Source organism: Podarcis muralis, chromosome 7, assembly GCF_964188315.1.
Source record: "Podarcis muralis chromosome 7, rPodMur119.hap1.1, whole genome shotgun sequence".
NCBI classification, from domain to species: domain Eukaryota; kingdom Metazoa; phylum Chordata; class Lepidosauria; order Squamata; family Lacertidae; genus Podarcis; species Podarcis muralis.
This window is the reverse complement of record NC_135661.1, coordinates 85991924-86018853: the sequence shown is the minus strand read 5'-3', so window position 1 is coordinate 86018853 and position 26930 is coordinate 85991924. Positions and strand designations below refer to the sequence as shown.

Here is a 26930-nt window from a genome sequence, read left to right as displayed (position 1 = left end):
TATGAAGGTGGTTATGTATTGAATTTGTATACCACCCTTCACCCGAAGATCGCAGGGCGGTTCACAACATAAAAATACAAAATGGAAGCACAAAAATACATCATAAAGCAAAAGCAAAACTAGCCAGTAATACAGGGGGGGGGGGCGCGCACTTGGACTACTGCAATTCGCTCTACGCAGGGCTACCTTTGAAGGTGACCCGGAAACTACAACTAATCCAGAATGCGGCAGCTAGACTGGTGACTGGGAGCGGCTGCCGAGACCACATAACACCGGTCTTGAAAGACCTGCATTGGCTCCCAGTACGTTTCTGAGCACAATGCAAAGTGTTGGTGCTGACCTTTAAAGCCCTAAACGGCCTCGGTCCTGTATACCTGAAGGAGCGTCTCAACCCCCATCGTTCAGCCCAGACACTGAGATCCAGCGCCGAGGGCCTTCTGGCGGTTCCCTCCCTGTGAGAAGCCAAGTTACAGGGAACCAGGCAGAGGGCCTTTTTGGTAGTGGCACCCGCCCTGTGGAACACCCTCCCAGCATATGTCAAAGAGAAGAACAACTACCAGACTTTTAGAAGACATCTGAAGGCAGTCCTGTTTAGTGAAGCTTTTAATGTTTGATGTATTACAGTATTTTAATATTTAGTTGGAAGCCGCCCCGAGTGGCTGGGGAAGCCCAGCCAGATGGGTGGGATATAAATAAATTATTTAATAATAAATAAATAAGCAGCTATCTTATTTTTAAAAGACATCTGAAGGCAGCCCTGTTTAGGGAAGTTTTTAATATTTAATGCTGTATTGTTTTTAACACTTGATTGGAAGCCGCCCAGAGTGGCTGGGGAAACTCAGCCAGACGGGCGAGGTATAAATAATAAATTATTATTATTATTATTTTATTCATCCATCCATCCATCCATCCTGTGGAATTCAGCAGCAAGGCCTTATAACCGAGGCAAATCCATCTGCACATGCTCAGGGGCATTTTGACCTTGGAGTGTGAGTTTGGGTGCGAGATCTCTGCACGTGCTCAGAGGCAACCAGCCCAGGCCTGCTGGTTGGCTTGCATTTAAAAAGAATCCGCACAGAGAGCGCAGGCGGGCAGCCTCGGATGCAAATCTCAGCGGCGCCCGCATCCACCATCCTGCAAAGCGCACCTGGAGAGGACAGGTGGCGGCGGGAGGGAATTCCCTCCGCAGGCCACGCCCCCTGCTCCTTCGAAGGCAAATAAGATCGGGCGCCGCTGATGCGCCAGGCTCTGATTGGTCGGCGACTTGGACTTTGATCTCCACGTGCGTCTGGCGAGTTGCCATAGCGACGGAACGTAACGAGGAGCTTTAACAGGCTGGATGCAGAGGCGGCCTCCTGATTGGCCCAGGACTGGGCCGTGCGGGGGAGGAGTGGGAGGAGGAGGAGGAGGAGGAAAGGGAATGGGCGGGCGCTCGGTTGCTATGAGAGCCGTCAGCCAATGTAGTGAGGCGAGCCTTCGACGTGATGGGCGGGGACATGTCCGTGCGTGGCCGAGTCACAACGGAGGTGGTGGGGGGCGGGGATAATATTCTCCTGCTCCAATGGGCGGAGCTCACCGGCTGGGCGGCTCAGCCAATGGAAAGCGCCGCCTCTGGTTCTGGGCATCGGCCAACGGGCGCGAAGCGGAACAGCTCGCCGGGCTTCGGATCTGCGCGTGCGCGAGGTGACAGGTTGGCTCCAGCGGAGGCATGGAGGGAGACGCGGCCCGCGGGTAAGAGCTTCGGGGGCGGAAAGAGGTTCGGGGGCCCACGAGGAGGCAGTTGGGGAAGGAAAGATGAACTTTTAACAGGGAGAAATGTAAAGTATTGCACTTGGGCAAAAAAAATGAGAGGCACAAATACAAGATGGGGGACACCTGGCTTGAGAGCAGTACATGTGAAAAGGATCTAGGAGTCTTGGTTGACCACAAACTTGACATGAGCCAACAGTGTGACGCGGCAGCTAAAAAAGCCAATGCAATTCTGGGCTGCATCAATAGGAGTATAGCATCTAGATCAAGGGAAGTAATAGTGCCACTGTATTCTGCTCTGGTCAGACCTCACCTGGAGTACTGTGTCCAGTTCTGGGCACCACAGTTCAAGAAGGACACTGACAAACTGGAACGTGTCCAGAGGAGGGCAACCAAAATGGTCAAAGGCCTGGAAACGATGCCTTATGAGGAACGGCTAAGGGAGCTGGGCATGTTTAGCCTGGAGAAGAGGAGGTTAAGGGGTGATATGATAGCCATGTTCAAATATATAAAAGGATGTCACATAGAGGAGGGAGAAAGGTTGTTTTCTGCTGCTCCAGAGAAGCGGACACAGAGCAATGGATCCAAACTACAAGAAAGAAGATTCCACCTAAACATTAGGAAGAACTTCCTGACAGTAAGAGCTGTTCGACAGTGGAATTTGCTGCCAAGGAGTGTGGTGGAGTCTCCTTCTTTGGAGGTCTTTAAGCAGAGGCTTGACAACCATATGTCAGGAGTGCTCTGATGGTGTTTCCTGCTTGGCAGGGGGTTGGACTCGATGGCCCTTGTGGTCTATTCCAACTCTATGATTCTATGAAAGAAGCTCAGGGGTTTGTGGGGGACACGTGAGGGAGAAGGGAAAGGGCTTCGGGGTGGGGAAGGGGAAAACAGGTTCGGGGGCACACCCAGAGGGAGCAGGGGGACAGAGGAATTAGGGCAACCGCAGAGGTGGCTGAGGTAGGGAAGGGTTTGGGGAAGGGGAAAGAGTTGGTAGAGCAGGAGATTCTTAATTTTCAGGGTCATGGGTTCGAGTCCCAAGTTGGGCAAAAGAATCTTGCATTGCAGGGTTCTAGAGTCAGGTAGGTAGCCGTGTTGGTTTGACACAGTCGGTCGATATATATATATATATAATAAATTGTCCAGTAGCACCTTAGAGACCAGCTAAGTTTGTTCTTGGACAGTTTGTTCTTGGACAGAGGGCCTTCTCACTAGTGGCACACACCCTGTGGAACACCCTCCCTTCAGATGTGAAGGAAATAAGCAGCTATCTTCTTTTTAAAGGACATCTGAAGGCAGCCCTGTTCAGGGAAGTTTTTAATATTTAACGCTGTACTGTTTTTAACATTTGATTGGAAGCTGCCCAGAGTGGCTTGGGAAACTCAGCCAGATGGGCGGGGTATAAATTATTATTATTATTATTATTATTATTATTATTATTATCTGAAGAAGTGTGTATGCACACAAAAGCTTATACCAGGAACAAAGTTAGTTGGTCTCTAAGGTGCTACTGGACAATTTTTTAATTTTATTTTTTATACATCACATTGTAGAGGGTTGGACTAGATGACCCCTAGGGTCCCTCTGCTTCTAGGTTTGAGGGCACACCCTGAGAGAGAGAGAGGTCTCCAGCTCTCTTTACTGGCCCCCCTGGAGCTCTCCCCTCCTCAGCCACACCCCCTCACCAGCTTTGCCCCACATCCCACCTCTGAAAGAGTCCCAACTTTTTGCCTCCAGGCCCACCAATCATTGGCCAGGCCGGTGCTTGGGGTGGCAGCTGAGGGAAGGGGGCAAGGGAGGGGTGAACAGCGACTGCTTTACAGCAAAAGAAGAAAGGTCCCTGCCGCAAGGAGCTTGCATCCAGAGTTTGGCACTGGGAGAGAATAGAGAGAGGGAAAAGGTAATGCTCTCTGCATGTCAGCCTGTGAAGCTCTGTATAGTTGGTGAACCCGGTTTGCCTGTTTCTGTGTGGTCAGCTGCTGAAGCCATTCAGGTATTCAAGGAGCAAGGCTCCCTGTGAGCCTATTTTCCGGAACCTGAAGCTGGTTTTAGTGTCTAGGCACCAAATGTAAGAAGTCAAAACAGTGTCATCTTCCTTCCTTCCTTTTCTCCATCTCTCTCCCCTGCCCCAACCTATTTCTGTTACTGGTTAAGGACAGTAGTGTTAAGGGTGTGTTGACCTGAGGGCTGCCTTCTTTGACGGGCAGCCTTCCACGGACTGTGTGCCAGTCTTGGGCAGGGCAGGAGGCAAAGGGTGTGCAAGTGGATGGGTGCGGCTCTCACCTTTACCCAGGTGGCGACATTCCAGACACACCCAAACATACCTGTCTGTTTGCTATCCAGGCAAGTTATCAGAATTCAGAGACCCATTCCAACCAAGAAAAAGCAGTCAAGGAGGATATGGAGCAGGTCTTGTGAGGGGGGGAGCCTGAGGGCCGGTTAGAGAGCCCTGGAGGGCCACATTGCGCCTGCAAGCCACTGGGTCCCTATCCCAGTACCAAGGAGTTGCAACATTAGAATATTGCCATGTTCAAATACTGCTCAAATCGGCAGTAGATGGTTAGCAGCCAGACACACTGATGTTTCCTCCAACACAATCGCCCCCCACGTAATGTGTCCATTATTTAATTTCCAAAGTGAGAAGTTTTGGGGGCTCAGTCCTGCTGGGATTTGCATTCTCTGATCTTGAAAACCTGTTTTTGACCCCTTCCGATGTGCGGAAATGGTGTATTACTCAGTTGCAGCTGTGAGAGGATCAGGGAGAGTGCTGGTTGTTGGGTCTCTTCGAATATAAGAGGCCTTTTAGGAACATATACAGATTCGGGCTGTTGGGTCACTTGTATACAGCCATTCTGCCAATGCAGAAATTGCAGCTTGACGTAGCAGCTTGCAGCAACCTTCCCTGACCTGGTGCCATTTATCGTGCAAAACACTTGGTGAAGGCTGGTTTAGAGGAAGGGTGGGTTCTGTGCACATTGCTTGCCAATCCTGCCAAGCCCCGCCCCCTGACAGCACCCTCAAGCCCCGCCCCATATCCTCACAGCTCCTCTGTGTCCCTCTATCCCTGCTTTCTTCAACTCTATGCTGTTGATTAAAACCACCCTTTTACAACTTGCCTTCTCTCTTTTCCCCGTCCCCTCCCATGGCTTCGTGCAAATCCAGGGTTGTGACGTGGCACTACCTATTCTCCAATGGGAACTGCGTGATGACAGCCTTACATTTTACTTATACAGTATAGGAAGAAGGGGGGGAACCAATCGTGTAAATAAAATCTCCTTTCTTTCCTCCCCCTCTTTCCTTTTTCCTTTCTCCTTCTGTGATGGAACTCCTATTTGGGGACTTCCCTGGCTTTTTTCTGGCCCACGTAGAACCAGTCTGGATAGTTGGCCTTGGTGAAGACTTGACGTTTTCATCCCCAAAAAGGTTTCGGATTTGAGTTCCTACTGAAATGAGGCTGCATTTTAATGTTGTATTTTAATCTTGTTTTTAAGTTGCATTTCAATCAATTGTTTTTATACCTGGTGTTAGCCACCCTGAGCCCAGTCTTGGCTGGGGAGGGCGGGTTATAAATAAAAAATATTATTATTATTATTAATTTCTCTCTTGCACCCAGGTGCCTGTCGATGGACGGTTTTGCTCGAGTAGCTGAAGCCGGTGTCTCCAGCCCCGAGTTCACAGCTCTTTGCTCTTGGCTGGTTTCCGAGCTCCGCAGACTTTGCCCGCTTGAAGAGGACGTGAATCCCACCCGTGGTAGGTTACCTGGCTTTGTGGGGAGAGATGAATGCAGCAAACATTTTCTTGCGCAAGAGTTAAAGGAAGACAGGGGGTGAAGGGTGTGTGAGTCAGCCTAGGGCCCCACAAGGAATCCCCCACCCCACCAGGCTGATAACATCTGAGAAGCAAATGTAATGTACCCCAGAGTCTGCGGGGTTTCATTAGCTGGCTTCTGGGTGGTTCACCCATGGAACTGCTTGCTGCAAGGTCCTGTTGCTCCAGCCCATCACTTCGATAAAAAGTGTCAAGATCATCAAGGGAGCTTCTAGCATACTGGAACTGGAGGGGGAGGTTGGAGGGGCAGAGAATGCCTGGAGGGATGGTTGTATTGGCCAGTACCAAGGACAACCCTTTCATCTGGCTGGGTCAGGATGGTATGGGGATGAGGGACCAACTCCCTTCTCTTGCGGGGGCCCAATTAGTGCCATTGCCTTCATTTAAGAGTTTGGGTGTAATCCTTGACGCCTCCCTTTCCATGGAGGCGCAGGTTACAACAACAGCCAAGGCGACATTTTTTCGCCGCATCAAGCAGTTGGTTCCTTACCTTTTCTGCCCCGACCTGGACACAGTGATCCATGCGGTGGTCACCTCTAGGCTTGACTTCTGTAATTCGCTCTACCCTTGAAGCTGTCCCAGAAACTCCAGCAGGTGCAGAATGCTGCAGCGAGGCTCCTCACGGGGTCTCTGCCATGGGAGCATATTCACCCAGTGCTTTTCCAGCTGCACTGGCTGCCGGTGGAGTACAGGGTCAGATTCAAGGTGCTGGTTTTGACCTTTAAAGCCCTTCACGGCCTAGGACCCTCGTACCTATGGGACCGCCTCTCCTGGTATGCCCCACGGAGGACCTTAAGGTCCATAAATAGAAACACCCTAGAGGTCCTGGGCCCTAAGGAAGTTAGATTAGCCTCAACCAGAGCCAGGGCCTTTTCAACACTGGCTCCTGCGGGATCTGATTTCTTTCCGCAGGGCCTGTAAGACAGAGTTGTTCCGCCTGGCCTTTGGCTTAGAATCAATTTGATTCCCTCTCCCTCTTTCTTTTTTCCTTTCTCCTCCTGTGAAGAGCTGCATCTTAATGTTTTAATGTCGTATTTTAATCTTGTTTTTTAAATTGCATTTTAATCAACTTGTTTTTATTATTGGTTGCTAGCCGCCCTGAGCCCAGTCTTGGCTGGGGAGGGCGGGGAATAAATTAATTTTATTGTTATTGTTATTATTATTGGTTGTTAGCTGCCCTGAGCCCAGTCTTGGCTGGGGAGGGCGGGGTATAAATAAAATTTATTATTATTATTATCCACTCCTCATTGAGCTGATGTTTTAGATTTCTATCCCCAAGTGGCATTGTGTCCTTTCAGGTCCTGAGGATGCTGAGACCTTCCAGATCGAAGTGAGCGGGCTCCTTGGGGAGCTGCATTGCCCCTACTCCTCGCTGACTGCGGGGGACGTAACAGCCAGGCTTAGCACCCCGGACAGGTGCCTCCAGCTTCTGTGTAAGTCCAGGCAGGAAGGGGCTTCTTCCTCGGCTCATTCTGTGCAGGTGGGCTCAGAAAAGACGTGGCTAAGAACTTCTGCTCCCATCCATAGAAAGGGTCTGGGGATCAGTGAGTCGTGTGGGTGTGTATTAGCTCATTTTTATCTTTTAAAAAATCAATGGGAGGTCCAAAGGGTGGGAACACAAGAATGAGCCTTTTCAGTGGTGGCTTCCGAGGCACTTCTGGCACCATTGTTACACATCTTCATGTCGTAAAACATTCATTTTTAAACAGGCCTTTGGCTTTTAACAATGGCCTTTTATGTGGGGTTTTTTTTATATGTGGGTTTTTTTTTGTAAGTTGCTTTTGAGTTGCCATGGCAAAAAAGGGACTAATAAATTTAATAAATAACAATAATATTTTACTTAATTAATTATATTATAGTAAGTCCTGTAACGTAATATGACAGCGTTTACCGATGCAATATAAGAAGGTTAACAAATAAATAAAATGCAAATACAGTGGTGCCTCGCAAGACAAAATTAATTCGTTCCGCAAGTTTTTTCTTCTTGCGAGTTTTTCGTCTTGCGAAGCACGGTTTCCCATAGGAATGCATTGAAAATCAATCAATGCGTTCCTATGGAGACCGTCCGGGGACAGAGGGGAAGCGCCGCGCGCCTTCCCCTCTGTCCCTGGACCTGTTTTAAAGCAAGGGAAGGGGCAGCGGGGAGAATCGCTTCTCCCTGTTGCCGCCCCTTGGTTCAAAAGGGGTCCGGGGAGAGAGCGCCTTCCCCTCTGTCCCCAGAGATTGCGGGGCTGGCAACGGGGAGAAGCGATCTTCTCCCTGCCGCCCCTTGCTTCAAAAGAGGTCCGGGGACAGCGGGGAAGACGCGCTGCGCTTCCCCGCTATCCCCGGAGCTTGCGGGGCAAGCTTCGTTTTGCGAAGCAAGCCCATAGGGAAATGCGTCTTGCGAAGGTGCTAAGAGAACGAAAAACTCCTTCGTCTAGCGAGTTTTTTGTCTTCCGAGGCGTTCGTCTTGCGGGGTACCACTGTAAAAAATAAAATTAAAAATATATTTTTTACTTAATTAATTCACAACCCCCACTTTTTTAAAAAAATAATAATCACCCTAGAAGCACTTAGGTCCCCAAGGTTTATGGGATATAAATTTAGGATGGGAACTGAATCCAGCTCTTTCTCCTTCCCTCGCAAGATTTTTTGAGCTCAGAGCTCCTGGCCGCCCGGCTGCTGGCTCGGAAGACGCCCCGTTCGCCACCGGAAAAAGAAGACCAAGCTGGCGAAGCGGTGAACGAGCTCCAACTCATCTGCCAAGCCCTGGGAATGGCGGACCTCGATCCAGGCTGCCCAGTCCATCAAGCCATGGCTGACATAGAAGCCAAGGTGGGGACGCATTGGGGGCAGGACGGGGCGGCTGTTTGACTTGCGCATGTGCCAAAGATATGGGAGGCGCTAAAGCTCCTGGTCTCTAATGAGAGCCAGTGTGGTGTAGCGGTTAAGAGCGGTAGACTCGTAATCTGGGGAACCGGGTTCGCGTCTCCGCTCCTCCACCTGCAGCTGCTGGGTGACCTTGGGCCAGTCACACTTCTTTGAAGTCTCTCAGCCCCACTCACCTCACAGAGTGTTTGTTGTGGGGGAGGAAGGGAAAGGAGATTGTTAGCCGCTTTGAGACCCCTTCGGGGAGTGATAAAGAGGGATATCAAATCCAAACTCTTCTTCTCTTCTTTTTCTAATGCTCCCTGCAGCTTAATTCTAGCTGTCTTGCTGAATGTTGGAAGCGGGGGGGGGGGGGGGGGCTGTTCAAGGCAGTTAGAGGAATAGAACCTCCCCCCCCCACTGCTGCTTTGGCTGCACCCCAATATGCAAATGGTCTGTTTCTTTCTCTCCCCCCTCAACAGCTAAACTTGTGATCTCCTCCTTAGATTTCGGAGGTGCTTTCTTCACTACCCCCTGAGCACCAGCAGATGGCGCCGCTCCTGAAGGCCACGCTGACCTCCGAGGAATGGGTAAGGACAGGCCAGGGGCATTGGCAACGAACTCCCCACCGCATGGACGCTTGCCCCTTCGGTCGGGACGGGTTGTCCTTCTCCAAACACGTCCCTGGCCAAAGCAGGGTTGTTGAGGGTGGTTCCAGGGTGGGTGGAAGAACAGCAAACGGCTTACGTCTCCCGCTTCCTCTTGCCCCTCTCCCAAATGACAACACTAGGGGGCGCTGGAGGGCATACGGGACTTGCTGTGCACGGAATATCAGTGCCGCCGACGCATGATGGCCACTCGTCTCGACGTCACCGTCGAGTCCTTCCATTGGTCCGAGAGGGCAAAGGTGAGTGAGCTGGACAAGAGGGGGGCATGTGCTTTTAAAGGGTTGAATGTGTTGGTGTGTGGTGGTTTTTAAGAATAGGGTAGAGTTTACATAAACTCACAGTCAATTAATTGAAATACATTCTAAAATCAGTTCAGAATCAAATTAATTAAATTCATGGCAACCATTGGGCTAGAGTTCTGTGAAGATTACAGAAGGAGAGAGGGGGTCCGGCTGTGCCTTGGCCAAAGGCCTGGTGGAACAGCTCTGTCTTGCAGGCCCTGCGGAAAGATGTCAAGTCCCGCAGGCCCCTAGTCTCTTGTGACAGAGCGTTCCACCAGATCGGAGCCACGGCCGAAAAAGCCCTGGCTCTGGTTGAGGCCAGCCTAACCTCCTGTGGCCCGGGATCTCCAAGATGTTTTTGTTTGAAGACCGTAAGGTCCTCCGTGGGACATACCTGGAGAGGCGTTCCTGTAGGTACAAGGGTCCTAGGCTGTATAGGGCTTTAAAGGTTAAAACCAGCACCTTGAGCTGGTTGTTTCTTTGCAGCCAAGCAGTGTGTAAATTTTAATAAATGATAATTTTTTTAAAAAAATATATATATTATATTTTGTGCTTTTTAAGTCGTATTTGTTTTCATTTATGCTGTGGGCCAACCTGGGTCCTTCCTGGTGGGGGAAGGCAGGATATAAATAAAAGAAATAACAAATAAATAATAGTTTTAATAATAGTTCAGCAGCATTGACCCGCCCTGAATAGAATTTGGGGAGCAGGTATTGAATGAAAAATGGGCTTCTTCCCTCAAATTTTGCCCCCCGCAACTTAGGACCGCAGCGGAGCTATGTCAGAGGCCTTCAAACCCTTGCGTCACTCTTTGATGGAAGAGTCCCAGGTCACCGTTCCTCACCTCCTGGCAGCGCGGGAGGACTTCTCCCGCATCGTGAAGACCAGCAGCGGAGCTTCGCGGGACAAGACAAGCTGTGCCGTCAACAAGGTACAGGGCTGGAGAGGGGTGCCGTTCCCCAGATGTTGGGATGGGGTACAGGAAAGCCCTATAGCAGGCCTGTGCAGTTGTGCACAGGTGCTCAGCAAGGCTGATTCCAGATGACTTGAATAAATGAATCAAACTACCCATTTCTCCCATCCAGGGGCTCTGGGCAATGGGGACCTGAGCTGTACCCGCGCAGCCTCCTTGTTTTTTATCCCTTAAGTGTGCTGGTTGGCAATTTCCCCACCCCAGAAATAAAATGCCAGAGCACCAGTCATTGATAGGGGAGGGAGGGAGGGAGGGAACAGGAAGTTCTATGTCACTTCCTGTCGAGATACAACAGGTGCCCACCCTCCTCACTTGTCGGAAACAATTGAAGGCATTTTTGTTCTAACACCTTTTTGATAAATGGGTCTTTACCACAAACACCAGCTTCTTCTTCTTCTTCTTCTTCTTCTTCTTTCTTTTGAGGTTTTATTCGAGTTCGGGATTTTTACATACATTATATTATCTCCTTACAATTTTAAATTTCCCGTACAATTTTTTTCCTTTCCCTCCCTCCCCCCCCCCCCCCAATATCCATTGGAAGGGTTCAAACTATTATCCTCAGCCACGGGCATAGCCTCTTTAGTTTCCACCGAATGTCTTTTGTTCCAGTAGTTTTTATGCATTGAAGATAGGGGTTCCATCTGTTCCTTATCGTGGTGGACTTGACCTTCCACGTTGTTTCCTGCAACAATGTCCGACTGAATAAGTTCAAACAAATAACTGTTCCATGCCTCTACTGTCCATTTTTCTGTCTTTCCAACCTAAAGCTATCGTTGCCTTTCCCGCTAATATCATAGCTTTGAAGGTAAACTGGTCACCTATCTCTATAGCCGTGTTCCCAAGTATACCCATTGTCATGAAATCAAAGTCTATTGAAAGCTTCGCTTTAAAAAATTCATTAATAACCTTTCGGATTTTATTCCAGAATTCCTTTACCACTGGGCATTCCCAGTACATATGGGGAAACCATCCCTTGGCTTGTTTACAGTGCCAACAATTAGAATTCAATCCTGCTACCATATTAGCTAGCTAGGCCGGAGTTTTGTACCATTTTAGAAAGAATTTTAATTCCAGCTCTCTAAATTTGCTTACTTTAATCTAATCTATTCCTTTCATTATCCTTTCAACCATTGATTCGCTAACTTGTTCTTCCTTACTCCACATCTTTTGAATAAGTTGAGTTGTCTGTTTCTTATTCTCTTACAGATTTTACCTATCATTCCTTGTTTCTTTTTTCCATTTGCTTGTATAGTTCCTCTATTGGCTCTTCTAAACTCAAGTTTCCTATCTCTTGGACTTTAGAGAGTTTGTTGTATAGTCCTCCAATTTTTAACCAATATAGGTTACCTATGTTCTCTATTGTCTCACCTTGCCAACAAAGGTCCGTATAGTTAAAGCCATGGTTTTCCCAGTAGTGATGTATGGAAGTGAGAGCTGGACCATAAAGAAGGCTGATCGCCGAATAATGGGTGCTTTTGAATTATGGTGCTGGAGGAGACTCTTGAGAGTCCCATGGACTGCAAGAAGATCAAACGTATCCATTCTTAAGGAAATCAGCCCTGAGTGCTCACTGGAAGGACACATCCTGAAGCTGAGGCTCCAATGCTTTGGCCACCTCAGGAGAAGAGAAGACTCCCTGGAAAATACCCTGATGTTGGGAAAGATGGAGGGCACAAGGAGAAGGGGATGACAGAGGACGAGATGGTGGGACAGTGTGTTAGAGGACATTCGGCACAGAAACATGTGTGTATACCTTTAAGAAGTTTCTGGGATTAATTGGCTGCAGGTGACCGTTGCTATAAAGGAAAAAAGCTGAGTTTTGTTGTCGGCCTGCAGGAATAACATCCACCAGAGTTTGTGTTTATTTGCTTAGTAATAAAGTCTTCGTTTTAGTTTGGGTTTTTACACCTATGTCTCCTGGAGTCACTCTGTCCTCTGCCACCGGCTGGAAATCCCCCTCCAACAGGTTATGGGCCCAGTCCCCAGTCCTGAGTGGGCAGAGACAGAGCGTGAAAAGAACCCAGAGACTGGAAGCAACTCAGCGTTTCTCAAGCAGCTGGCTGTGTGAAGGCATCGGCAGGGAGTGTCTGTTTGGGACCAGGAGCCGAACATTTCTTCAAGCCACGTGTGAGTAAGAACTGAGTGGAAAGCTGAAAGCTGGGTGGCGCCATGGCTGGACTTGGAGCTGGAGCTCAAGGGGGAGCTTCCTATTTTCCAGTAGAGAAACTGGGAGAGTCCAATTATATGTCATGGAGTTTACAGATGCAGGCGTTTTTAAAGAAAGAACAATGTTGGACTGTTATTGTTAACCCTCCTGTAAAAGAGGAGGATGAAGAAGTAGATGAAGCAGACCAAAGGCTGGAGGACAAAGCCTATGCCAATTTAATTTTGAGTTTAGAGAAGTCTCAGTTATCTCATGTGCGAGACCTTGAAACAGCAAGTGAGATTTGGCAAGCACTGAGAGCAATACATATTAGAGACACTGCTGGCAGCAAAATTACTCTAACGAGAGCTCTGTACCGAGCCAGACTAAGTGAGGGTGAATGTGTTTCAACACACCTTCAAAGAATGCGTGATTTATTTTCACAGTTAAATGAACTTGGGGAACATTTTTCTGAACAGAGAAAAGTTTATATTGTGCTGTCTTCACTTCCTGAGTCATGGGACAATTTAGTGATGACTCTGGAAGCAATCCCAGAAAGCCAATTAACAATGCATTTCTTAACTGGGCGTTTGCTTGATGAGGAGGAAAGACGCCATGAGAGGAAGGCCACAACCCCTCACTGTAACTCCAGAAATGGGAGGCAGTCCAGTAAAAGATATGCAACAGATGAGGAGCGGCAACCTAAAGAGGTTGTAGACCACAGAGAGGAAGCAGCTTTCACAGTTAGAAGATGCTATCGTTGTGGGTCAACCAAGCATTTAGTACGACAGTGCACTGTGTCTGTGGGAGAAAATACAAGACAAGGGCGGCCTGCGTTTGCTGGGAAGCGAGGAGACAGGAAGAGTCGAATCCAGTATGTTTCTGCAGCAGTTCGAGGCACCAGTCACGACGATGGACAAGACTGGATTTTAGACTCAGCAGCGACAAACATTTTTGTCAAGTCTGCACAAACCCTTGTAGAAAAGCAGCCTTGTAAATCTGTAAATGTAGTACTAGCTGATGGAACAGTGCATGAGTCAGCTGGAAAGGGTAGTGTGAATATCAACTGTTTAAGTACCAAGTTTACCAATGTTTTATGTGTACCAAGTTTAGAAAATAATTTGCTTTCAGTTACAAGTCTTGTTAAGCAGGGATTTAAAGTAACCTTTTCTGGTTCAGGCTGTAGAATAGAGAAAGCTGGAAAAGTGGTTACAGCGTCACTACAAAATGGTTTGTTTGTTTTGAAAGACCAGCTAGTAAGTGAGTCTGGGGCATGTGTTAAAGCCTGTAATAGAGCCTTGCATGATGAGTGCCAGCATCTGTGGCATCGTCGTTTGGGGCATGCCAATTTCTGCAGTATTGCAAAAATGCCAGAATTAAGCAAGGGAATTAAAATGAAAAAATGTTCAGTTTTTCTAGACTGCAATACCTGCAAGGAGTCTAAAAGTAAGCGAGGGTCTTATCCTGAAAGTACTAGAATTAGCAAGAGGCCATTTGCTTTAGTACATTCAGACCTTTGTGGGCCATTTGCAGAGTCTGAAGGAGGAGCAAAGTTTTTTTTGGTTCTTGTGGATGATTATAGCCGGTATACTTGGGTATATTTGTTAAAACACAAAAGTGAAACTGGTCAACTGATTAAGAATTGGGTCAACTATATAGAAAGGCAGTTTCCCTACAAAGTTACCCAGTTGCAAAGTGACCGTGGAGGCGAGTTCATGTCCGAAGCCCTCCAAGTTTGGTTGAAAAAGCGTGGTATTAGTCACCGTAAATCGTGTCCTTTTTCGCCTGAAGAAAATTCAGTTGCAGAACGCAAGATAAGATCTTTACAAACAATGCTAGATTCAATGCTATGTGATTCTGGCCTATCCAGGAAGTATTGGGGAGAAGGAATTCTGTGTGCTAACTACATACAGAACAGATTGTTTCATTCTACCATAAACAACACCCCTCATTTTTTGCTTTATGGAAAAAAACCCTTTTTGGACCATGTTAAAACTTTTGGTTGCTGGGCTTGGGTTCACATCCCAAAAGGACAGAGAAGGAAAGGAGAGCCTAAGGCAAAGAAACTTAGGTTTGTTGGCTATCAAACTTGGTCAAAGGGGTATCGTTTTGCACTAGGGCGTGGCAGAGTTGTAATATCAAGACATGCAGAGTTTTGTGAGCAAGATGGTTGGGTTCGTTTACATGGAAATTCAGAGGTTGTGTTATCTTCTGATGATACAGATAAATTTGTGAAATCTGAGGAAGAAAAGCCACAAATTAAAGAAGGTTCTGAAAGCGACAGTGATGAGGATTCAGGGGATAAGGATCCCAGTACACAATCTCCTAAAGCTGAACCAATTTCTCCTGAGCAGGGTGAATCAGAAGGGGAAGATAGTTCAGAGGGGGAGAGTGTTCAAGTTAGAAGGTCACAAAGAAGCAATAAGGGGGTACCTCCAGAAAGGTTTACTATACAAGAAGTTAAAACTGTTGATGTGAAAAAGGAACCTCGTGATTATGAGGAAGTTTTAAAGTTACCACACCAGGAAATAGTAAGGTGGAAAAATGCAATGAAAGCAGAAATGAAATCTTTAGCAGAACACAATGTCTTTACCATTGAGCCATTGCCAGAAGGAAAAAAAGGCAGTGGGCTGTAGATGGGTGTATAAAATAAAACACTTGGCAGATGGTGATGTTAAGTACAAAGCCAGACTGGTAGCACGAGGCTTTACTCAAAGAAAAGGTGAAAGCTTTGATGAAACCTTTTCTCCTACTGCAAGGAGTGAAAGTGTACGCTTATTGCTAGCTCTTGCAGCACAACGTGGGTTTAAGGTAAACCATTTTGATATTGAAACAGCTTATCTTAACGCAAATCTGCAAGAAGAAATTTTTATGAATCAAGCGCCAGGTTTTGAGGCAGGAGAACAGAATTCTGTATATAGGCTGAACAAAGCAATTTATGGGCTCAAACAGTCAGCTAGAAATTGGAACGAGTGTCTTGATAATGCATTAAAAAATCTTGGTTTTAAAAGAAGCTTAGCTGATAACTGCTTGTACACTAAAGGAAAGGGTGATAAACAAGAATTGTGTTTGTGTTATGTTGATGATTTGCTTTACTCTACAAAAAGTGACAAGCAAGTGGAAAAATTTGCAGAACAACTAAGAAAGGAATTTAAAGTAAGAGATTTGGGTCCAGTAAAAAATTATCTCGGTTTAGAAATTCAAAGAACAAACGATGGAAGTTTTTTGTTGAGTCAAAAAGACAAAATAATGGAATTACTTGAAAGAAACAATATGCAAAACTGCAAGGGAGTAAAAACCCCAATGGAAATAGGTTTTTTCAAAAATGAAGGAGAATGCACAGAACCTGTAAATCCTGAAATGTACCATTCAATAATTGGAAGTTTATTATACATTTCATTGTGGAGCAGACCAGATTTGAGTTATGCAGTTGGAATACTAAGCAGACTAGTAAGCTGTCCTACAGAAAATGCCTGGAAAGGTTTAAAACGCATTTTCCGGTATCTAAAGCAAACACTTGATTATTGTTTAAGATTACCATCTTCAGGGTCCACAAAATTGCAGTGTTACGTTGACAGCGATTGGGCCAACCTGCCTGATAAAAAATCAATTTCTGGAATGGTATTTCAATTTGGAGATTCTTTGATAGGTTGGAAATCCAAAAAACAAAGTATCATGGCCACATCAACAGAGGCCGAATACTGTGCATTGTCGGAGTTATGTAATGAGGTAAAATTTTATGTTCAGATCCTCAAGGATATAAACGTACAGTGTAATTATTCTATTCAAGCTATGGAAGATAATCAAGCCGTAATAACTTTGTCTGGATCTGACCAGTTTAGAAACAAATCAAAGCATTTGGAAATTAAATATCAAAATGTAGCTGAAAATGTAAAACAGAACCAGATAATGCTGAAGTATTGTGAAAGTACACAAAATGTGGCGGATGTATTTACAAAAGCGTTAACTTTTGAAAAACATGCACGACTGGTAGCAAAGTTGGGAGTTGCTGTGTGTGATATGTAAATATGTTCTGTTCTGTTTAAAATACTATTGTTTCTGTTTGAATGAGAGGGGGTGTTAGAGGACATTCGGCACAGAAACATGTGTGTATACCTTTAAGAAGTTTCTGGGATTAATTGGCTGCAGGTGACCGTTGCTATAAAGGAAAAAAGCTGAGTTTTGTTGTCGGCCTGCAGGAATAACATCCACCAGAGTTTGTGTTTATTTGCTTAGTAATATAGTCTTCGTTTTAGTTTGGGTTTTTACACCTATGTCTCCTGGAGTCACTCTGTCCTCTGCCACCGGCTGGAAATCCCCCTCCAACACAGTGTTCTCGAAGCTACCAGCATGAGCTTGACCAAACTGTGGGAGGCAGGGGAAGACAGGAGTGCCTGGCGTGCTCTGGTCCAGGGGGTCACGAAGAGTCGGACACGACTAAACGACTAAACAACAACACGTTCTCTATTACTTCCTGCAATGACTTTAAGGACTCTCCTCTATACATATATTTAACAATATGATATCCCTTAGCGTTTAGAAGCATCAGCTTCTTATTCTCTCCCCCCCCCCTTGTTTAGAATGTACTTCTAGCCTCTGTTTCTCTTATGCATAAACCGCCTTGCGCCGGTAGTTTAGAAGGCAATGAATAATTGGATGATGGCGATCATTAGGGACAGCACTTCCTGTTCACTCTCGCGTCCATTTCTTCCTCCCTCTCAGGTGCTGATGGTTGGTGACGTCCCGGATCGCGGTGGGCGTCCGAATGAGATCGAACCCCCTATGCCCACGTGGGAGAAGAGGCGAGAAGGAGGAGGCGGCCACCAGCGATGGGGCAAGCGGAGCAAGAAGAAGAAAAAATAGCAAGGGGCTGGATCCTGACCTCCTCCGGCGTGGGGTATGGTCAAAACCACCCTTCACTTTAGGGCAGGGAAGAGGCTTCAGGAAGTTCACCGCAGCAAGGATGCGCAGTGGATACAGCCCCAAAACCCAGCCTTCACCAAAGGTGGTTTCAGTGTTGCTTTTCCCTAGAATGCGAGGAAATGCAGTTTACAAGAAAGGTGCCCATTACCTTGAACCTGAGACAGTGGGCAGGGGCATGTGAGCTAACATCAGACATCTCTCCCACCCCCCTTCCCCACCCCCCTTTCACTTGCTTTAAAGTTGTTGGACACAGACGTTTGTGTTGTCCGCGTTATAGCTTGGTGCCGGATGAATTGCACCTTTCGAGCAGAGGTGGGGAGTCTGTGGTTCCTTCAGATGTCATTGGACTTCATCTCCCAGCACCACCAGTTACTGGGGCCAGTGATTGGGTGTGAAGGGAGTTGGGGGCCAATGTTCCCCGTCCCTGATCTAGTTAATACACAACTTGCAAGGATGAAGGAACAAGAGGTGCTGGATTTCTCAAGGTTTCTTTTTGGGCTTTAGATGCCGAATGTGGGTAGGAAGCAACCTTCCTTTTTGGGCTGGGTGGGCGGCATTTATGAGAAACCCAGCTTTAGAAATGTCCCGTTATATTTAATCGGACAATGTAGGAAGAGGGAAGATATTATTTTGGGATTTCTAAGCACAAACCCAAACTTCTTTGTACCTTTTCCTCCTCTGGATCATCTACAGGGCGGTTCAATTGCAACAGCCAATGAGTATGGGGTTTTGTTTGAATGGTGCAAGTTAATTTTTGTCGTTCTGAAGGGACAGGATTGAAAATGGCCAGGGTGGGTTCAGTGTAACACCAAGAGATTAAACATTTTCCTTGTCATTCAAACTCATTGTGCGAGGGAGTATGTGTGTGTTTAAAAACTCTAGTCGTCGTCTTCTACCTCTCTCTCTTTTATTATTGTGCCAGGAGGGTTAAGAGAGCAGAATACGTTAAAAGTCAGGGACAGTTTGCCATTTGAAGGACATTTTCCTCTCTTTTTTCTTTTAAGGGGAACTCACATTCCTTCCCCCTGCCCAAAAAGGAGGAGCGGTTACACAAAGCTTGTGGGGAGTATAGCTGAATGTGATCTTTATGGGGAGAGAGTTAGATTTAAACAATATACCGTATTTTTCGCTCTATAGGATGCACTTTTTCCCCTCCCAAAATGAAGGGGAAATGTGTGTGCGTTCTATGGAGCGAATGCAGGGGGGAGGCAGGCAGGAAAAGAAGAAGAAGAAGAAGAGTTTGGATTTGATATCCCGCCTTTCACTCCCTTTAAGGAGTCTCAAAGCGGCTAACATTCTCCTTTCCCTTCCTCCCCCACAACAAACACTCTGTGAGGTGAGTGGGGCTGAGAGACTTAAAAGAAGTGTGACTAGCCCAAGGTCACCCAGCAGCTGCAGGTGGAGGAGCGGAGACGCGAACCTGGTTCACCAGATTACGAGACTACCGCTCTTAACCACTACACCACACTGGCTCTCACTGGGAGAAGCAATACCCCCACCTCCTGCAAAACCCGCACACAAGCTCCGTGCGGCTCTTCCTCAGGAGGGAGAAGGGACTGACATGGCCAGTCAGTCCCTTCTCCCTCCTAGTAGAAAAGCCCGCAGGAGCCGCACACTCCTTAAAGGGTGTGTGGCTCCTGTGGGCTTTTGCGGGAGGTGGGGGTATTGCCATAGCCGCACGCAGCCTCTCCCTGCCGGAGAGGTGGTGCAGGGCTAAAGAAGCCATAGCCCCGGGCTTCCCCGGCAGCCTCGAGAAGCTCGCGGAGCAGCGGGAAGGCTTCGTGCCTTTCTGTTGCTCCCCAACCTGCTCTTTGGGGCTGGCGGTGGGGGAAAGCAGCGCTTCCCCCCACCGCCAGCCCCACAAGCTCGGGGAGCAGCGGAAGGCTGCATGTGTTTCTGCTGCTCCCCAACCTGCTCTTTGGGGCTGGCGGGGGGCTTCCCCCCACCAGCCCCAAAGAGCAGGTCGAAAGGAACCTGAAGCCTGGAGAGTGAGAGGGGTCGGTGCGCACCGACCCCTCTCGCTCTCCAGGCTTCCAGGGTAGCCGCCTGAAGGCGACTGAACGCACCTTGAACTGCCCCTTGTTTTAGAGGGGGAGAACAAGGGGGGGAAATTCTCCCCCTCTCTGGGCAGCGCCTTCCGCTTCCGCTTCTTGTTCTCCCCCTCTAAAACAAGGTGCGTCGTATGGTCCGGTGCGTCCTATAGAGCGAAAAATACGGTAATTCCTGTATTCAGTATGATGCATTGCATCTGTTCCCAGCAACGAATGTATTCCACCCCACATCCCCCAAATGAACAGAGGGTTAAAGGTAAAGGGACCCCTGACCATTGGGTCCAGTCGTGACCGACTCTGGGGTTGCGGTGCTCATCTCGCTTTATTGGCCGAAGGAGTCGGTGTACAGCTTCCGGGTCATGTGGCCAGCATGACTAAGCCGCTTCTGGCGAACCAGAGCTGCGCACGGAAACGCCGTTTACCTTCCCGCTGTAAAAGGTACCTATTTATCTACTTGCACTTTGACGAGCTTTCGAACTGCTAGGTTGGCAGGAGCAGGGACCGAACAACGGGAGCTCACCCCGTCGCGGGGATTCGAACCACCGACCTTCTGACCGGCAAGTCCTAGGCTCTGTGGTTTAACCCACAGCGCCACCCGTGTCCCTTGAACAGAGAGTTAAGGAAGTGAATAAAAGATTCAGGGTTTTTTTTTAAAGCAAGGCCGAAGGGGGTCAGTGGAAGAGGTCGCAGTCAGTAGGCGCTTCTGCCTCGCCCCTCATCCCCCTTTACCTGCCGCCGAACCCCCAGTTTCCACCTTCTGAGGATTCCTTTCTCCCAGTCTCTACTCTTGACATTGGAATCCCAACCAGAAGGTCACCCACTTCGCCCCAGGTAGCAAGGCAGGGTCCCTGTTTACGCACTCGCTCAGTGGTTAAATATAGCTTGCTGCAGAGAGCTATTGGCAAGCCACCACATGCACACAAGCCAAGGAGCTGCTTAGGTTCTTGAGCCATCCGGGACTGTTCAGCTAAGAAGAGCTCTGCTGAAGCAGTCCAGTGGCCCTCCTCGCCCAGCACCCTGCTCTCAGAGGCCAACTAAGTGCGCCAATGGGAAGCCCCCGCAGCGGGACCTGAGTGCAGCAGCACTTTCCCCATTTCCAATGCCCCAGCAGCTGGCCTTCCGCAGTCGGCTGCCTCTGACAGTGGAGGTGGAACAGGGCCGTTGTGGCTAATAGCAGCAGAACCCAAAACGTGCATCTGCAGCAGCACCAAAAAAAGAAGTAAGCTATCTGGTGGAGCCTCCGTTCAAGAAATAGTCCTTTTATTAGGAACAAAGGAAGCCCCTTAGCTTGAGTCCGGCTGCTTGTCCATCCAGCTCCGTATTATTGGCAAGGAATGGCAGTGGCTTCAGGGCAGCAGCATCCATTTCAAGCCATGGACCAAACCCGAGCCCTTTGTGTGCAGAGCATCCATATTCTCTACCATTGAGCGCCGTGTCCCTTCTCTCTGTTCCTTTCCTTGAGAGGTTCCACTTTCCTTGAGAGCTCACCGTTCCTGTGCCCTTGGCTCAGTTGGGCTTGGGAGGCAGGTGCGAGTTGTAGGCAGCCAAGGCCTTCCAGCAGGAGAAGGGGGGCAGGCTCGATGAATCTGCCTTCAGCAGCCAGCTGTTCTCAGCCTCCAGCTGCGAGTTGCAGCTCTGAAGGCTCTGGTTGACCAGCAGCAGCCTGTCCCGTTCCTGCAAAGGAGAGCGAGATGCTTCCAGCTTAAAGTGGGGGTTGCCTGTTTCCCCAGCAACTTTGGGCCTGTCCAGACCAAAGTAAAGGGACCCCTGACCATTAGGTCCAGTCGTGACTGACTCTGGGGTTGCGGTGCCCATCTCGCTTTACTGGCTGAGGGAGCCGGCGTACAGCTTCCTGGTCATGTGGCTGACATGACTAAGCCGCTTCTGGTGAACCAGAGCAGCGCACGAAAACACTGTTTACCTTCCCGCCGGAGCGATACCTATTTATCTACTTGCACTTCTGACGTGCTTTCGAACTGCTAGGTTGGCAGGAGCAGGGACCGAGCAACGGAAGCTCACCCCGTCGCGGGGATTCGAACCACCGACCTTCTGATCGGCAAGTCCTAGGCTCTGTGGTTTAACCCACAGCACCACCCGCGTCATAAGTAGCTTCCCATTATTGTTCCACAGAAGTCCCAGATGTGGAATCCTGGCCTCCCGAAAATCCTCACCTTCTCCACCTCCTTCAGCTCTTCCAGAAGCTGCTTTAGACTCTTGCTGTGTCCCCGTGGCTCCTGCGGACTGTCTGCATCTGTCTGGGTGCTGGCGTGTTTCATTCGCCGCCTGCCCGCTGGGCTCAACTGCACCAGGTTGGGGCTTTTGCTGTGCTCTCGTCTCGGCGGGAAGAGGAAAGCTTCTTCCTCCGAGCCTGCCACGTGGAATAAGGGAAGTGTGGTTAGAAACGTGGCCATCGTATCTGGAGGTTTGTTCCTGCAAGCAGTGTGGTGCAGTAGTTCTACAGTGCTGGGCTAGGACCTGGGAGACCCGGCTTCAAATCCCCACGCAGCCATGAAACGCACAGGATGACCTTTGTGAGCAAAACCTGTACTTTCTCGTGCTGGTTTTGAACTGGTGCTTCAAACCACAGTTTATGGTGTCGAGTGGAATTTGCTCTGCATTCCTGCTCTTCTATAGAAGCCACGGTTCGCAAGGCTGGGAAGCGAATAGCCTCCTTGCCACTGTGCATCGATGGAGCTGGTCCCATTGGAACCCCAGTCTGGGCACCCCCTTACCTGAGCTAGGGTGATAGGTGGCAGCCGGTGTGGCAGTCCGAGACAGGGTGCTCTCGGAGCTGCAGGAATGGAAGCGCCGCTGGCACTCCACCTCCACTTGGTCCTTGCACTGCTTGTGACAGATCATCCCACAGTCTGCAGGGAGAAAAGAGAAAGACCATCATCAGCGATAGGAATGTTAATAGCATCCTTTCCTTTTATTTAGTGCCCACTAGGGGGCGTGCTTACCCCGACATCTGTATCCTTGCTTGGAGACTCCCCAGAGCTAGAACAGGAGAAGAACACAACGACAACAGAGGTGTTAAGTTGAACTAGACACCACTTCTTTGCAAAGACTGACTGAGCGCCCTGCCCTAAATTTCAAAGGCAACATAGGTGGATGAGAGGTGGGGGACTTGCTCTAATTTGTGCCAGGGGACGCAGCTTTATTGCCCGCTTCAAAAGTGGCGGCAGAGTTCTGGGGATTTCAATTTTTGGGTTTTGAAACGTAGCAAGCTTCTAGACCTCATGGCTGCAGGAGAGAGGCTGCAAAACAAGCTGGTTCTTCTGCAGCAGCCCTCTCCAACTTGGCATAGTCAAGAGCTAGTGTTGGGTAGCCCAAAATTTCTGGAAGGCTGTTCTGAAGGGAGCTTATCTACAATCCCTCCTACTTCTCTAGCCCTTTCATCCTCCATCCCACCTGTTGTTGATTACTGCCACCACTAGGCATGCCAGCCCATTGTTTGCACTACTACTAACTAAAAGACAAAGAAAAAAGCAAATTCTCCAGTTTGGTAGCTCAGCTCAGCAGCTACTGTTTCTGCCAGTAATAGGGACTGTTTGGGTGGCTGGTGGGTTTTCTTTTTTTTTGAGGAGGTGGGGATGAGTGACGTGTATTGGTGCTGCCACCACCAGGGGCTGGCCAAGTGGCACAGACCCGTGGCAGGGCCTTTTCAGTGGTGCCCCCCCATTGCGGAACGCCTTCCCTAGTGAGTTATGCCTGCTTCCACCGTTATTAACTTGCAGGAGAAATTTGATTACATGGCATTTGGTGGCCGAAAGATACTGACAACCCCGAGATCCTTGGATAGAGGAATGTCCTCCGCTGTTGACTGCTTTTAGGGTGTTTTCGGCGGCAGCTACTGTGAGATGTTTTTAATTGCAATTGGCTTTAGAATACTTTGACCAAAGGTTTTTGGGATTTTTTGCTTTTAGCGTGTCTGCTGCCCTGGGCTACGTGGGGAAGGAAGGGAGGGGTATAAATCCATTTTAAATAAATTAAGCTCACAAAGCCATTGCAGCTGTCACAAAAGGAGGGCTTCTTAAAGGTGGCCTCTTGGAAGTTGTGCAGGAACCCGAGGCCTAGTTTGGAGAAGATGGCACAGGCCCGCATTAAATACTCGGACAGTTCTTCCCGGCTCCAGACGCCTTCCCTGCAGTTGAGAAGAAGAGGAAAACAGACACACAGTGTGTGGCTTCGGTCTTCCTCGCTTGGGTCATCGGCGCCTAGTGAATTCCTGCCCTACCTGGCACTTAAATAACCCTTATGTATTCAAATGGGGTGCTTTTGGTCAGTTCACACACCTCTGAGCCTCAGCTGCCCTTTACCAGGGACTGAGCCTTTAATGCGGCAGCCCTTGCCCTGTGGAACTCCTAATAATAATAATAATGATAATAATAATAATAATAATAATAATAATAATAATAATAATAATAATAATAATAATTTATTTATACCCTGCCCATCTGGCTGGGTTTCCCCAGCCACCCTGGCCGGTTTCCAACAGAATATTAAAATATAATAATCTATTAAACATTAAAAGCAGGGCTGCCTTCAGATGTCTTCTAAAAGTCTGGTAGTTGTTTTTCTCTTTGACATCTGGTGGGAGGGCGTTCCACAGGACGGGTGCCACCACTGAGAAGGCCCTCTGCCTGGTTCCCTGTAACTTGGCTTCTCGCAGCGAGGGAACCGGCAGAAGGCCCTCTGCTCTGGACCTCAGTGTCTGGGCAGAACGATGGGGGGTGGAGACGCTCCTTGCCAATTGAGGTCACCCTTGCTCACTTTCAGATGCCTCCTGGAAATTCTGTTGTTCAGGCCTTTCGGACCCGAGTTTCTCTGTCAACCAGAGAGGATGGGCCTGGCGTTCCTACTGCTTCTATTACGGTGTTGCGTTTCCAAGTTGCCAACCACCTTGTGATATTTTCTATGAGCGCGTGGTTTACAAATGTTTTTTATTTGGCTTTACAAGTAAAAATTTATAACAATCCAAATATATATCCATATATAGAGATTACTCTGAATCTCAAGACTTTCCTCCCCATCCCCTCCGTGGGTCCTATTGTGAACATTTACAACAGCGTATTATTCTATAATCAATATTTTATATCCATCCATATTTTCCATATTCTTTGTTACATTACAAGTGAAATTAGAATCCTGCTAATGTTTTCATCTGCTTGCGGTGGTCTCTTAAATAAATTATAATCCCCCCCATTACTGTTTAAAGTTTTAAATGTTTAAAATGCGACTCCATGGAGGGGGTGGGGGGGAAGTCCTGAGATTTGGCGAAATCTCTGTATATGGAAATATATTTGGGGGTTTTTAATAACTTTGTATTGGTAAAATCAAATAAAACAATTTCAAAAAAATGAATAAAACTTTCCCTGAGCTTTCCAGTGAGCATAGTCCATGGGTAGGCAAACTAAGGCCTGGGGGCCGGATCCGGCCCAATCGCCTTCTAAATCCAGCCTGCGGTCCGGGAATCAGCGTGTTTTTACAAGAGTAGAATGTGTCCTTTTATTTAAAATGCACCTCTGGGTTATTTGTGGGGCCTGCCTGGTGTTTTTACACGAGTAGAATGTGTGCTTTTATTTAAAATGCATCTCTGGGTTATTTGTGGGGCATAGGAATTCGTTCATCCCCCCCCCCAAAAAAAAATATATAGTCCGGCCCCCTACAAGGTCTGAGGGACAGTGGACCGGCCCCCTGCCGAAAAAGTTTGCTGACCCCTGGCATAGTCCCATCAATTTAGCTTGCCATTCCTCTCTGGTAGGGACTTTCCATCTCTGGGCTAACAGCATTCGGGCAGCTGTTGCCACATCCACAAAGAGTCTTCTCCTGAAATCCTGTTCACTCACCGCTCTCTTTCCAGCCCGTAAAAGGAGAAGGGGAAACTCGTGGAGATGATCTCGAAATCCTCCTCCGAGATGTAACCCCGCTGCTCAGGATCGTAATTCTTGAACACCGTCTGTTGGGGAAGGAGTCTTGTCAGAACCCATTGGAAGATAAGAACGTGGGCATTGGCCTCTAAACATACATCTGCTGTATATTTAACATTTAAAACCTCTCCATTCTGAAGGAAATCAGCCCTGAGTGCTCACTGGAAGGACAGATCCTGAAGCTGAGGCTCCAGTACTTTGGCCACCTCAGGAGAAGAGAAGACTCCCTGGAAAAGACCCTGATGTTGGGAAAGATGGAGGGCACAAGGAGAAGGGGACGACAGAGGACGAGATGGATGGACAGTGTTCTTGAAGCTACCAGCATGAGTTTGACCAAACTGCGGGAGGCAGTGGAAGACAGGAGTGCCTGGCGTGCTCTGGTCCAGGGGGTCACAAAGAGGAGGACGCAACTAAACGACTAAACAACATATTTAACACCTCTTCCCAAAGGACGAGATGGCAGGTCCCTGCCCCAAGGGGGTTGAAATCCAGATACTGAGACAAGGCAGCAAGTGGAGCGGGGTGGAGAGGAGGAGGAGGCTGGGGTAAGCAATAAGAATGAGTGATTATAGAGAGGTACCTCAGGTTAAGAACTTAATTCGTTCCAAAGGTCCGTTCTTAACCTGAAACTGTTCTTAACCTGAGGTACCACTTTAGCTAATGGGGCCTCCCGCTGCTGCGCCGTTGCCGTGTGATTTCTGTTCTCATCCTGAAGCAAAGTTCTTAACCTGAGGTACTATTTCTGGGTTAGCGGAGTCTGTAACCTGAAGCGTCTGTAACCCAAGGTACCACTGTAGAAGTTGAACATACTTCGCTCCCAGCTGCACTACGTGTTCAAAGCGCTATCATATCACTTTAAATAGTAATGGCGTCCTCCAGAGGATCCTGGGAACTGTAGTTTGTTCAGGCTGTTGAGAGCTGTTAAAGGTAAAGGTACCCCTGCCCTTACGGGCCAGTCTTGACAGACTCTAGGGTTGTGCGCCCATCTCACTCAAGAGGCCGGGGGCCAGCGCTGTCCGGAGACACTTCCGGGTCACGTGGCCAGTGTGACAAGCTGCATCTGGCGAGCCAGAGCCGCACACGGAAACGCCGTTTACCTTCCCGCCAGTAAGCGGTCCCTATTTATCTACTTGCACCTGGGGGTGCTTTCAAACTGCTAGGTTGGCAGGCGCTGGGACCGAACAACGGGAGCGCACCCCGCCGTGGGGATTCGAACCACCGACCTTTTGATCGGCAAGCCCTAGGCGCTGAGGCTTTTACCCACAGCGCCACCCGCGTCCCTGTTGAGAGCTGTTAGGGAACCCCTATTCTTCCCTCAGAAGAACTATAATTCCCAGAGTTTCTCAAGAACTGGGGGGGGGGGGTTGACCACTCTATGAATCGTGGCTCTGGAAGGGGCATGTGTGGGGTCTCCTGACATTACTGTTGGCATCTGTCTGTCTCGGGGACACAGTGGAGGAATGCGCCTTTGGGAGTGGAGTCAAATGTTGGAAAGCTGCAGCGACCGATATAGGAGAGACATGTTTTGTTGCAGCTG

General features: G+C 48.4%; 2 protein-coding genes across 2 annotated transcripts in view; one reads left to right on the top strand and one right to left on the bottom strand.

Moving 5' to 3' along the window:
• Positions 1–1608: 1608 nt before the first annotated feature.
• FAM98C (family with sequence similarity 98 member C) lies at positions 1609–18253 on the top strand. The gene is made up of 8 exons (XM_028742045.2): positions 1609–1731; positions 5360–5496; positions 6873–7007; positions 8204–8391; positions 8931–9014; positions 9215–9331; positions 10137–10304; positions 17212–18253. Exons 1-8 carry the CDS (start codon positions 1709–1711, stop codon positions 17350–17352), a joined length of 993 nt encoding a protein of 330 aa, XP_028597878.2. The 5' UTR covers positions 1609–1708; the 3' UTR covers positions 17353–18253.
• A 2437-nt stretch (positions 18254–20690) lies between these two features.
• RASGRP4 (RAS guanyl releasing protein 4) overlaps positions 20691–26930 on the bottom strand; it is a 36941-nt gene continuing 30701 nt past the window's right edge. Inside the window, exons 12-17 of the mRNA XM_077932318.1 lie at positions 25313–25422; positions 23463–23607; positions 22424–22460; positions 22196–22330; positions 21635–21831; positions 20691–21137 (exon numbers count right to left, since the gene is read on the bottom strand). Coding sequence (XP_077788444.1) covers positions 20970–21137; positions 21635–21831; positions 22196–22330; positions 22424–22460; positions 23463–23607; positions 25313–25422 — 792 coding nt within the window. The 3' untranslated portion in view covers positions 20691–20969. The remainder of the gene's footprint in view (positions 21138–21634; positions 21832–22195; positions 22331–22423; positions 22461–23462; positions 23608–25312; positions 25423–26930) is intronic.